Source organism: Zingiber officinale, chromosome 11B (assembly GCF_018446385.1).
Source record: "Zingiber officinale cultivar Zhangliang chromosome 11B, Zo_v1.1, whole genome shotgun sequence".
In the NCBI taxonomy this organism is placed as follows: Eukaryota; Viridiplantae; Streptophyta; class Magnoliopsida; order Zingiberales; family Zingiberaceae; genus Zingiber; species Zingiber officinale.
In genome coordinates this window covers 8,015,761-8,030,039 of record NC_056007.1, presented here as the reverse complement: position 1 = coordinate 8,030,039, position 14,279 = coordinate 8,015,761, and the positions used below count along the sequence as shown (strand labels likewise).

Sequence of the window (14,279 nt, the reverse complement as noted above, 5' to 3'; positions counted from 1 at the left end):
TGGGGGCCAATAAAACCCTAAAAATGATTTAGCTCCAGCTTTCTTCCTTTATTTTGAAAGCTTTATCTTTCGTTTCACCAGTCTGGTTTGAAGTTGGAGAACAAGGAGCATTACTACAAAACAAGGACACTGCATTTCAACCACAGAATGATAACCGATACCATATCTTCTACAATTGTAGACGAGAATGCAAACTAACAACAAAGATAAACGGAACCGAAATGATTCAAGGATACAGGAAATGTTTTCCATCGTTGTAATGATTTATTAGAGAAGGTCAAATTGCTAAAGCCAACCATCTTACTTTACGAGGCTCAGTGAATCTCGTCCTCCTTTCGCGTACTCAGAGCAGTTGTTTTACAGATGGGGCACAAATTTTTTATAACCAACCATTTCTTGATGCACGACGAATGGAAATCATGGCTACAGTCCAATCGACCCAATTCCTCGCCTTCCACATATTCTTCCTGCCACACGACACATAGTACCTCAGTTTCCGGCCTTCTAAAGAAAACCTTGAAGTTAGAGATGTACTCACTCGACAAATGCAACATGGCTCAACTTCCTCCGAAGGTTCTGCTGCAAGAGCTACATGCTTATGTTGTTGTAGACATTCAAGTATCTTTTCCTCGCTCAATCCAGTGTTGACACTACCGATACGTTCTCCCAGTTGCAACAGTTCCTAAGGCGCAGAGTACTATAAGTTGAAGTTTCACCCATCTGTCTCAAAGCAAAAGTGAAAGCAAAAGAAAAGAGTATTACCTCATAAGACATATTGTCCACATCCAACCGCATATCTCGGTACCTGTCCAGAAGATTGGCGCCTCCAACAAATGCCGACTGCTCAAGTAGTAAGACATCCTGCCCAAAGACATAAACAATACAGATCCAATCTCATCGTCATGATACTTCGACTTATGTTTACAAAACCAGAAAACAGTTTCCGACAATCTCAAAAATAATGCAAATAATAGAAATCACTGCAGCTACTCAAATTTCCGATTCTGTCCAAGTTGGTGTTGTCAATTATCTCTTGGGCACCTACACTCTAAGCCGACGCCCCATACTCCTTTTGATCATGTATAGAATTCTGAAAAATAGTTGTGTCTAACACCTAGATCGATGCCCACGTGGGATATTCATACAGGAGTCAAGTAACATAGTTCCTATTCATCATGCACCCTTTCTACATCAATAAGGGAAGTTATATACTGCTCTGAAGCATGGTTGTTCCAATTCCTACTAATTATACGGACTCTTCGGAATTATTATGGAAAGATTGTTTATCACTTCCTAGGGTTAGACTTTAGACTCTTAAAAAAATGCCTTGACTTCAAGAGTTATCTATCTTGTCCTTTTCCTCTTATTATCTCTTCCCAAATGTCCTATCTATTCACTTTCCTCTTTAACATATGCCTGAACACACAATCCACACGCTAATGCAAATTTGCAACTGTCATGTGCCTTTCCTTGGATTCACATGGTCCGACCTCAGAGTCATGTGCGCATACTACCAAGCATTAATGGGCAATCTCAAAGACCAACTGAAACTGGTAAAGAAGAATTGAATCAAAATCTATAACCTGCCGACATGCGCTCAACAAATTGTCTTCTTAGTTTCTTTCCTTGTTCCAAATATATATAAACTTATAAAGCACTAACAACTTTATCAGTTCTCATAAAGATCACATAGCAAACTCTAGATAGTTGAAACTATAATAAAAAAAGTCGAAACTATTTAAATAGTAGATATTTGCAATAGAGATATTGAATGGCTCAAATTAGGGTAATATCTAGTGTCCTTTCTTCTAGCATTACAAAATGAAAAGATGGAGAGTGATCATTCCTAAGATGCAATTACTTTATCAAAGAATCCGGTCAATCAAACAACAGCCAAACTAAAAAGACAAAAAGAATATAAAGTACTACTGAAGGGGTTAATGATGGGATAAATGTTAGTCCAATGTAAAGTGCTGGAAAATTAGAACTAACCTGAAGGAGTAGATTATCGCCCCGACGGATGAGGTCAAAAACATTCCGAATCTGTTATAGTGATAATAATCCCATTCAACACTAACCATGATAAAATGTATAAAATGCTTTTGTTCCAAAGAACAAAAAAAATGGTGAGGAAGTAGAATAACTAGAGATGACAAGAAACCATTTCATGCCAAGAACCACTGAAAAGAGACAAATAACAAGCATGATTATGAAACCAACCTTCTTCCTAGAAATAACCAGATAATAATTTACTGGATTTCCACTTTGCATACAATAATGATTCGTAACATGCTTAAGATGCTTTAAAGTTTTAAAGTAGTATAACTTGATTGATGAACGTATAATATTGTATCTGCCGTATAAAAGAAAGAGAAATCAATTAGAAAGTGGGATATCAAATGTTGAAAAGATTCTTATTTTAAGAGGACTTATAATCTGCACTTATGGATTTGTAGCATGAGAACAAGAGGAAAAGGCAGAAAATGTTTTCTTTTGCTACTAGCAATGTTTTGCATTCCATGTAAAGAAAATCAGTAGTGTCATTCCTAAGCCTTTTTATGTTGTCAACAGTAGCATCCTTGAGGAAATAAGAAAATTTTTCTTGGTTATAAGTTCTGTGATAATGATCAGGACAATTTTGTTTAGCAAAAACTCAAGATTCAGATACCCAAATCCAAGCTAAATAGTAAGAACAAGGCAAACGTTTGATAATTAGAATTAACATACTTTGGGTCATTATGAGGAAAGGTCTCCCAATCAAAGATTAAAATCTAACTATACTCAGCAATAGGTCTCTAACTGGAACAATACGGTTTTAACACCATATCGCATTATGTTGGTACTATTTCGATACTTATTTAATTGAATTATTGATAATAACATAATTAATTTTACCTAGTATAAGTTGAAAATTTTAATTAACTATTTTATTGTAATTAATTAGTTACTTAATAATTAATTAGGTTGCTAATAGATGATTGTTTTCTATTTATATTTGTTGATTAATTTGATAGTCTCAATCTTTAGAATTAAAAATTGTATACTTCTTTCGTTTCTTAATGATTTACACTTATAACCTACTAAAATAAGAAATGATAACACCTTCCCTAATCATCTATAATTGGGGTATGCTTTGCTTTCAGATTCTATAATATTGAAGCAGTTCTCAATTTGAAGGCCCTAAAGCCATAATTGTTAAGGATACTAATTAATAATGTTTTTGATTAGTTCTAAGTCAACTAATCTCCTTTTTAGCAAAAACTACGTTCATCACAATTTTATTTTTTTGATTTTGAGCTTTATAGTCACTACAAATTGTAACACAGCTACATATCTAAAAATTTGATAAAAATAATCTCATAGAGAATCCATTTTTTATTTTTATATAGTTTAGTTAGTGATTAAATTCATGTTGATAAAATCTTATTTCAAATATTTTTAGATCTTATTATAGTTTTTAGTTTGGACATGTTAACTTTCTCCTTCTCCTACATCAACCCTTCTCTCCCTCACTTTCCTAGTCTCTCTCTCCCTCTTGCCTCTCTCTTTTCGTCATGCAGGCCACCATCGTTCAGCAATTCTCATGTGGAGTCATGAAGTCAGGATAATGATTGGCTCGCGAAGCTAATTGCCTATATCGAAGCCGTCTCATATACTGGTTAGCAGGTAAAACAATAAATTCCATTTGTGCTGACCATCACTTTAATCCATGCTTCCAGTATCTTGGTTCATGGAACATTTTTAAGTGTTGTCTTAAGGCTTTGAACAACTTAAAAAAAAACTTACAAGATCAAGACCAAGATAAATTCTAGAACAACACAAATTGCAACCTAGACCATGCAAAAGAGGCTGTTTAACTAACTCAAAGCCCCAAGAACTAGATCAATAATCAGCAAATCAGACCTTCAAGGTAGATACTAGGAAAAAAGATCTTCCAAAGAAGTTAAGTGAGCTCAAATGCATGTCTAAGTAAAATGCACCATCAAAGTTATGAACATGATTTTGTGACTTGGATGAATGCAAAATTGTCAGGTTCAAAAGCTTACAGAAAAGAGTCGACGAACATTTTCTTTATGGAAAATACTAAAAAACCAACTACCTTCTAAGTTGACTTCTGAATATGTACAAATGTCGTCAATTGTACTCAAGCACTTTTAGTTCAGAGGACTTGAAGAAGCGATGAAAATTTTCAACAATACATGTTAATCTAAGCTTTTGAGAATCATCGAGTTAATAAGTGAAATATGACAGTATCTGTTTCAAAAACCAACAACCTTAGAAACTGGATAACAGATATATAATATCAACTATTCAAGAATAAAATTCTCACTATACTATCAGACAACTTTTGCTGTCACAGCCATGACAACATATAGCAGTCTAAGTTGATTTGTTAACAGTGACGTGACTTCAGAAGATATAACTAGGCAGATATAAATGCAACCAAAAATTGTTCTTGTAGATTATAGATCAAAATGCTTTGAAGATTATCATGCTGAGAATGCTACACGCCAAATTGATGGTAATATTTTTCAAGCAGAAGATATTCATGGAACAATTAAGATAACAAAGCAATGTGTCAGCTTGTTAAAGATGACAGTTACATTGCATACCTCTGACATCCTGTTTCTCCTTTCTCTTGCAGCTGCAGGAGTACGTGCCGGCAAGGGAATCCCCAAAGCACCACTATTCTGCCTGTGCAACATATTTAACCTCAAATATGGATGCTGAAGGGCACGAGAAACAGCTCCAGACTGATGACGCCCAACCTCTTGAGGTGTAGAAGAATTGTTTTGATGTGGAGGAAGGCTGATGGTCTGACCTCTGCATTCAGAACCTGAAGAAAGAAAGTTCCTGCGCACAGCTTCTGATATGCGCCGTCGGTTTTGGTGAGTTAACCAATTTGCTCCTGATGATTGATGTACTCCTAAATTGGTGCCAACCTGAGATGTAGGTACCGAATTGCCAGATAAAACTGTAGTGCCACTGGCTGAATGCCAATTGGTTTGGTCTGGAATCATGCTCATAGTGCTAATTGGAGAAACAGACACTTGCTCTGAGATATTGATTGGAGCATGTAACTGATCTGGTTCCACAACAGAGCCATCAACTGCAATTGCTGGAGAACCCGAAGAACTACCTACTTCGGTAGTGGAAATTCCACTTTGTGGGAAAGGATACAAGTCCAAAGAAACGACAGGTGGTGTACATAGATTATGTTGCTTACGTGCCCCCAAATTACTACCCAAATAACTAGAATCATATGACTGATTAGATGGGGCCGTTGCAGATGATGGTTGGGCAGGCCAAGGATTATAACTAGTAATGCCGTTCCCTAGGAGACATAGGCCAGGTGTGAAATCATTGGTTTCATTTGCATGGCTGATTTTCATTCGATTGTTCTGCCGAAAGCTTTCACTGTTTCCAGAAGCACTAACATAATGATGGCGATCAGAAGTTGCACCTCTTCGTAACGTACTGATTCTCACATTTATTTCTTCTCCCGCACAATTTGAACCTGTTTAACAACAAAGATAAGCCAGATATCCTTTTACGGGATTGAAAGCAAAATGAAGAGAAGAAACAAAATGGAGCAAATTATTCTCACCTTCACCAAAGATGGTAGAATGTACACTTGCTGAGCATTCCGCATCATCTTGTTTGACATTCTTTCTCTTGTGTGAAGAGCATTCTGCTATTTTTTGTTTGCCACCATCATTCTTGGAAAAGAAATCAATAGCCCTAGAAGAACTAGAGATGGGAACATGCTGACAAGGTGATGAACCCTCATTACTTGATCCTGAATGAAGCTGCATATCAAGAAACTGACTACTCATTTCAACATTCTCCGTGGGGGGTTCGTTAACGTCAAGAAACTGAAAAGATGGTTGCCTATTGTTGCCAAGATTGATGTTGAGGTCAGCATTATCAGTTTCAAATGAAAGAGTATCCATTGCTTCACATCTACTGTCTACTATCCTTGGTTCACCTGTTCTACCAGGAGCAGAAGGCATCCAATCACTTTCAGGTATTATTTCACTGGGGCTGCCTTGATTTAGTGAGGGCATGGTAGAGCAAGGACCAACTTGATCCCAGAAATCCAAGCTGGAATTTTCTTGGCTAGCCACTTCTCTGCATAGGATGGTTTCACGAGATGATAGTGGGTTGTGACGTAAGTCCTGGTTCTCCACTGAAAGAGGGAGGTCATTCCAAAGCATTTGTTGATCCATAACAGAAGTGCTTGAACTAGAAGGCTGATCTATTTCAAGAACGTCGCAGAAAGGTTGGAAAGTGCTCCTTTCCCCCTGCATCAGGGCAATTAGGTTCTCCCTTGCAACCCTTCCAAGTCGTGGACCAATGTATACCCTGGAACCACAAATCGGATTGAACAACTCAGCAACTGCACAAATAGACATATATGAACAGCTAAAAGAAAGAAAACTTCATTGGTAGATCAAACTGAGATGAAACACTGGAGATACATTGTCCTCATTGATCATTATTAGAATGGCAGTTCAACCAGAACCATTCTGATATCAAATATGCATTAAAGGATGAAATCAACAAGTAGTAAGAAACCTCTGAAAGAATAATTCACACAACAGATGCGAACAGAAGTTGTAGAAGTGCAATAATTTCCTAAAATGTATGATAGAACTACAAGCAATCGTAAGAAGAACGAACACCAAAACCTAGTATCTGAAAGACAGCATCTAGAATATCGACAATCCCTTGCGGTCTTCCTTACATCTTCTCAGGTTAAAAAAAAAAAGACCCAAAATGGTATGATCTAATCAGTAGAAGCCACAAGACGAAAACGCGGATCAACGATCAAAAGGATGGTATTAGAAGATCCCAAAGAGCTCACCTTTGAAGGTCCACCCGATCTAAAAGTCTCAAAGATCGATCAGCAAGAAACTCCTCCCTCTGCGGCTCCCGCCCGCAACACCTCACAGCCGTCTCCGATTCCCGCGCCGCTTACAAGGAGGACAAGGCGGCAGGAGGCCGAGAGGAAGCCGAATTGGATTGGGAAAACAGACGAATGCGGTGGAGATCGGGAAGGAACAAGGGGGGAGAGGATGAGAATGCAGAATTTGACGGCGTTCCTTTTCATTAGTTTTTGTTTCTTTTCTCTTTGCCCCTTGCAAAGCTTGCAAGGCATTACTAATTTGGGAGTTAAAATATACAGAGGAAAAAGGGATTTGATATGCACACTGTGACGTATATGGTAAGGTGAGTGTGATATGAAGGGAAAGGCACATTCAGGTCTACACTTGTGATACTTTATGACTAAATCCATTTATATTTGGAAAATCTATAAACATCCCATTAACTTCTCCTTGTGACAGGTGGTAAATGGTAGGATGATTTTTTTTTTTTAAAGTAATTAGGATTCAATTCCTACGTAGAGTACATCATTACAAGTATCATCGTACTTTTTGAATTTACTTAATAAGCAATATGTAAGGTCGGATCGTCTTAATCTTGTGTGAAAGCAGAGAAGATGATTGATTAGGAATGGTAGCTCTGATGTTGATCAAATAAAGATTCCTTGCTATCCTAATATACTTCTGAAATGCCACTATGTCTCAAAAAGAGCGTTAGTTGTCGGGCCAGAGAAGAAGTCTTCAGTATTGGTTCTTCGACGCTCAAGTCAGTGATCATGTCGACTCGAGAAAAATGAATGAATAGTAAATAATAGCTAGTGGTATCGCGTCTTGTGAGCGTATCTACGGTTACAATGGAGACCCTTTTTTATAATGTCACTGTTAATGTATAAATCTCAAAGCATTTCTAAATAAAGACAAACCATAAATATGTTTTGACACCTTTTCTAAAATGGACCCACAATTTCTGTGCATGGCATGGAGGAAACTTCTAGTGTACAACTTGCCTGTAGAATATTTTCTGTCCTCCGTGGCACAAAATACCAAAAAAGTAATATGAGGTCGTTAGTTTGAGGGGTCTACTATGTGTGAAGATGATAATATGACCGAGCCTCCCAAGTGTCCCGATCAATTGCCACTCGGAGGTACTATCCGGTTGGATTAAAGAACTATAACCAGAGACTCAGCCTTCGCTCAACCTCTTCATTGAGTCAGGAAGTTCAGAAAGACCGAGTATCTAACTAGTCTAACCAGATGTATGGTCCGATCGGCTAGATCACTCTGTTGAACTAGTTAGTTATGCTATTCTTGAACCAAGGATAAGACTCAGCTCAAGTCCGATTGACCCCTTAGTCTAGTCGGCGTGATGGTTCGATCGGTTGTCTCTCGTCTGAAGGAACCAATTTGCGCAGGCATCCAAGGTTGACCCTTCTTTGACTTTGACCGCCATGTCAGCCGGCTCCTGTACTTTGACTCGACTTAGGGGTCCCACCTCAATCACCATATCACAAGCCTCTCTATCAAGTATAGTCGAAGGAGGTTGCAAGTCCGATTGACTGGACTTCAGTTTATTTGCACTTCTTGTTCTCCGATCAAGCGTTCATTTGCCTCAAACAGATATTATACTTAGATGTCAGTGTTTATGAGATTCCGCATCTCCCAACCGCACTGTCGTTTAGCTTAAGTAGATGAAAAACTTAGTTGTCGTTTCTTCATGCATCCTTTGTTTCCCAACCGAACGATTATTTGAATCTAATGAAAAACTGAGCTACTGCTACTTCATGCATCCTTCGTCTTCCAACCAGACGCTTATTTTTTGTACCACCGCTCGGCTCAAGCTGACCTCACCCTAGCACCTTGAAAATCGAGCAAATCACTTGTTATCAATGTGAAGCCTAATGAGCACGATTTTTTATCATAAGCCTGCTAATTGTCACTCATCACTTATAAATGTGCCTTGTGATTTATTGTCATGTGTCACATGCTTGCATAGAAGAATATTCGATGTGACATGCAACTGTTAAGATTTGATGTGACAGTTGTTTGTTCAAATTTGATGTTCCAAATTAAATCTCGCTTTTCTAAGCAACTGATCAAACGACTCTCCGGTAGCCCCACTAGGGTTTTTAAGATTTGTTGCAATGATGTTACTTCATTGTTTCTGTGTTTCTTCTTCTTCTTCTTCGCTCCCTTGCTCTCTGTTTGCCATTGTCAGCGTTTCTTCAAGCTCTCATTCACCTCATAAGTCTAGTTTCCTCCATCCTTCTATCCATTTTCTTTTCTCCCATGACTTCCAATCTACCCGTCGCCATCCATGAGCTCTGGTACACCTCCACCACCTCTGATTTCAATGGCGGAGAGGTGGAAGAGATGCAACGCAACTATCATCTTTCTCCCTCTTATCGTATCATAATCCCCTCAGGCTATGACCGCTCCAATCTTCCTCCGGCTGGCTTCATTACTTTCTTTAAGGACCAGTTTATGGTCGTCTTCCGCTTCCCCTTACACCCCTTCTTCAATGTTGTATATTTATATTTGCACATCTCCTTGCAGCAATTAGCCCCCAATTCAATTAGACTATTGTGTGGAGTGATAGTCTTATTTCAATTGTACTAAGTGATGGACCGGGTAGGCTGCTTGGAGAGGGTTGAGTTGACTGAAAGTCTAAAACAAACACCTTCTCGATCTTTCAACTCAGGCTAGCAGCAATAGCAAATAAAATTAAACAATAAGAAACTAAAGAAAGAGGCACCAGAATTTACTTGGTTACAGCCTAGGTAGTTGTTAATCCAAGACAAATGAAAACTTAAAAAAAATCTCCTTCAGTGAAGGCGGAGAAGCCTCTTACACTCGTTAATAGCTCAGACTATTGCTAGGAAATAAATACAGAAGTTGTTCTTTCTTTCCTAGGTCTAGGGGTCTTTTTATAACCCTTGAAAAATCTTATCCGCAGGCTGAAAGGGCCTTCCATATGGCTGGGAGGCACCTCCAGCGAGGCCAAGGATAAAACTTTATCCTTTTCCACAACGACCAGAATTGTCTGGTCGAAGGCACCTTCCATGGCTGGTTGAAGGCGCCTTCAACCATTGAAGACGCCTTCAACCATTGAAGACGCCTTCTACCTAAAGGTCGCGAAGGCGCCTTCAAGTCCTGTTGAAGGTTGCGGAGGCGCATTCAACTTCTGTTGAAGGTACCTCTAGCAGCTCCATAGCTCCACTTTAGCTCTTCCGCTGCTCCGATCGCCTGGGTGATTTCGGTCAACCGAAATAGGGCTCACCCGACCCCAATTTTCGGCCTTCTCCTCGAGTAGGCTTCCGCTCTGGCTTCTCGTCCCTCGAACGTCGCGCACGTCCTTCTCATCCACCGGTGTACTCTTTCGCAGCATCTCATCCCTTGGACGCATCAAGCCGTGGGCTCTCTCCCGTGCCATCTTTCTTGCTAGCCGCGTCTTCCGCTTGATTTCCTGTGCTCCTAAGCTCCTACACACTTAAACACAAGGATCAAAACATAACATGACCTAACCTAAACTTGGTTGATCACACCAAAAATAACCTTGAGGTTCTAACACTAAGTCTCACTACACCGCTAAATTTTTTATTACTTTTATTATCTTAAAATATCTTAGCCAAGAGTTTTTATCTTTCAAGCCCAAGTGGGTGCCATATTTTTTGACAAAATGTCCACCTCTAACAAAAGCTGGAAGTCCCATTATTTTTTACTCCGACCGGACTAACCCTTTACCTTCCCGATTGGGTGGCAAATAGACTTATCCAATCCTCCCGAGCTTAGCAAGTTCAAATGGGAGTCGGTCTACCTTGAAGCCTCTACTCAACTAGCGGGTCTAAAATACCTCATCCTCAAGTTCCTAATTGAGGGGGTGTTATACATGTTCGAATTGAGTCTTATCCGAACCCACTTGCCCGACAACTTCGGTGAGATTTTCCTTCTTTTAATTCTGTTGGATCTAACTAATTTTTCTCTTTGTTTTGTAGCTAAGACTATATGGAAGGCTTTGTTGGGGACTCCATAAAGTTAGCAGATGATGAGATAGAAACTCAGGGAGCAGCCGAGCTAGAGAGTCATGGATTGTTGTCAATCGGCCCATCTGAGGAATCCACCGGCGAGGAAGAGACAAGTCGAGTTGTTGTATGTGATGCTACCTCCAACACTGAAGAACTTTCCCACCTCGGTCATCCATGCTGCCAGAAGTTGTCCCCTCAAAGTCCACCACTTCCGCAGAACCACTGATCCTCCGCCGACATCACAAAAGATGTCAAGCGGCCACATTGGTCTGATCGGCCACATCTCTACCTCAAGCTTCTGTCGCAACCTCCATAGCCTGAGCTCCATCTTGTTGGTTAGTCCTAGGAAGATCGTACTGGTTCCACTGTACAAAAATTTTGTACAAGTGTCGAACCTTTCCTAAATAACTTATTGTGTTCTTTAGAAGTTAAATTAGGAATCGCAGATGGAACTTAACATCATTGATTCCAAATTTAACTTATTTGTTCTTACTGGTTTGAATTTGGATCGCAAGCATAACTTAACACTATTGATTCAAATCCACCTATGTTATAAATTCCATTAAATATTAATTTCCAAAATTGGCTTCCAGGACTGCATGGCGAGGCACATGACCTTCTTGGGTATGGGAGAATCTACCACCCCCTAGACAAAGCCTTTTAAGGAAAGCTAATATTTAATTTCCTTAAATAACTCTAGGTTTAACCAAAAGGAACAATCGAATCACAAATTCAAAAAATAAAGAAAACACAAACTCAAAAAATAAATTCGAACAACTAGATCGAATGCCTCTTGTGTTTGGAATTCTTACAAAGAAAAATAACTAGCATGATGCGGAAAACAATTGCTAATTATACCTTCTCTTTGTATGCTAATGACCTCGAGATCTTCTGTCGTATTCCTCGCCTCGCCTTGGATGTCGTATGGGCGACGATCCTCCAAGATGAATACACCACCCAAAAGCTTTCTTCCTCTTCCTCTAAAATCCGGCCACCACCACCACCAAGGAGAAGAGAGCAAAGGGAAAAAGAAGAGGGGAGAGGGAGGGTCTGTTGGAGTGTATACTGAAAGCCTAAGCTTTGTAAACATTCATTATGAATAAAGAATCACATTTGGTCAAATTGTCTACATTTAGTTGTAGTTGTTCAATTAATTTATATTGTAGATAACATAGTATGTGGTGTCACATACAGAAGATAATGTTATCAGTACCTTATAAATTATAAATAGTAGCTCACGACCAAAATAGAAAGGAACAAACCATTAGAAGGTCGTAGTGTAATTAGGTATTAGTTTATCTTGACTATATAATTACACTAGTATACTCAGAGTGTATTGAGTAGGACTATTTGAGGTCGTTTCTTTTATACTGACTTTATAAAGGAACAAAGACCTCAATTATTATGGAAGTGTGTGCTCTTAATCCTAATATAATAACAAGCACATATATTTGATATTTATTTCTTTAATTTATCAATGGGTGAGATTTAGTTCGATGAATCAATAAACCCGATAAGTTGAGAAATGGTATCACTTATAGTGTGTTGTTGATTATAGAAGGAAACTGTGTCCTAGAGATACTAGGTTGATAATGTCCTCAAGAGGAGCTCATAAGGATTGTCATGTTAAACCCTGCAGGTGGACTTAGTCCGACATGATGATAAGGTTGAGTGGTACTACTCTTGGACTAAGATATTAATTAAATGAGTTGTCAGTAACTCACTTAATTAGTGGACATTCGATATCTTAAACACAGGGAGACTAACACACTCATAATAAGAAGGAGCCCAAAAATGTAATTTGGGATTGGTGCGGTAGTTCAATAATAGTTCTCTAGTGGAATGAATTATTATTGATAAAATTAAGTTGTGTGTTCGGGGCGAACACGGGATGCTTAATTTTATCGGGAGACCAAAACCAATTCCTCCTCTCGGTCCCTATCGTAGCCTCTTATTTATAGAGTACTATACTCACCTATACCCACCTTCTATACCCACCAATAGGGGGTCGGCCAAGCTAGCTTGGGAACCAAGCTAGGGCCGGCCTAAGTATAAATTGGGGTGGCCGGCTCTAGCTTGAACCTAAGCTAGTGGGGGCCGGCCAAATTAAATTAAAAAAGAATTTTAATTTTAATTTTTATTATGTGGAAGAAATAATTTATTAAAGAGAATTAAAATTAAAATATCTCTCTTGTAAAAGATCTATAAAAGATTAAAGAAAGAGATTAGATCTCTTTCCTTATTTGTAGATTGGTGAGATATTTTATTTTCTCTTTAAAATTATCCACATGTTGATAAAATTAAAATTATAGAAATTTCTTTTTATCAACCATGAAGAGATTTTTAAAGAGAAATTTTAATTTTTAAAATTTCCGGAAACAAATTAGGAAGTTTTAATTGTTGATTAAAACTTGTCTAATTTATCTCTTTTAATGTGGCCGGCCATTAGAGATTAATTGGGGAAATTTTATTTTATTTTTCTCAATTAAATCATGTCAAGGGAATTAAGGAAATTTTATTGTAATTAAATTTCCTAATTTGCCTAGGCCAAGGAATATAAAAGAAGGGGTGAGGGTGCCTTCATAAAAAACAACCTCTATTATTTCTCTCCCTCTTTTATTCCTTGGAGTGGCCGGCCATCCTCTTCCTCTCTCCCTCTTTGTGGTGGCCGAAACTCTCAAAGGCTTGGAGCTCTTGTGGCGGCCGGATACTACTTGGAGAAGAAGAAGAAGAAGAAGGAGAGAAAGCTAGCATCTCTTGGAGCTTGGTTGGTGTTTTGTTCTTCATCCTTGGTTAAGCTTTTTGTGGCCGAACCTAGCTAGGAGGAGAAGAAGGTGGTTGGTGGTTTCTCATCTCAGAAGATCGTTGCCCACACAACGTCCGAGGTTAGAAGAGGAATATGGTAGAAGATTAAGAGGTCTTTCTAAAAGGTATAACTAGTAATTTTTCTTTCCGCATCATACTAGTTATTTTTGGAAATAATACCAAATACAAGAGGCTTACGATTCTAGTATTTCGAATATGTTTTTCGATGTTGTGTTCTTTTGTTTTATTTTTCCTTGTGATTTGATTGTTCTTTTCGGTTAACCTAAAGTTATTTTAGGAAATTAAATATTAGTTTTCCATAAGAGGTTTTGTCTAGTCGGTGGTGGTTGCTCCCATATCCAAGAAGGTCATGTGCCTCGCCACGTTAGTATTGGGAACCGATTATGGAAATTAATATTTAATGGAATTAATAACTTAAGGTGATTTGGTCGAACGTGTTAAGTTCCGCAGGAGATCCAAGTCAAAACCTAAAAGAACAAATAGATTAAGTTTTGGATCAAACGTGTTAAGTTCCGCAGGCGATCCAAAATTTAATTTAAAAGAA

At 38.5% G+C, this 14,279-nt stretch overlaps 1 protein-coding gene across 1 annotated transcript; it reads right to left on the bottom strand.

Annotated features, from left to right (window-relative positions):
- Positions 1–207: 207 nt before the first annotated feature.
- On the bottom strand, positions 208–7,174 carry LOC122034239 (probable E3 ubiquitin-protein ligase HIP1). Its single transcript, XM_042593397.1, has 7 exons — positions 6,869–7,174; positions 5,609–6,366; positions 4,614–5,518; positions 1,993–2,043; positions 763–861; positions 539–682; positions 208–467 (listed from the first exon to the last, which is right to left on the bottom strand). The coding sequence occupies exons 2-7, from the start codon at positions 6,309–6,311 to the stop codon at positions 315–317; spliced, it is 2,055 nt and encodes a 684-aa protein (XP_042449331.1). The 5' UTR covers positions 6,312–6,366; positions 6,869–7,174; the 3' UTR covers positions 208–314.
- Between the last annotated feature and the right edge of the window lie 7,105 nt (positions 7,175–14,279).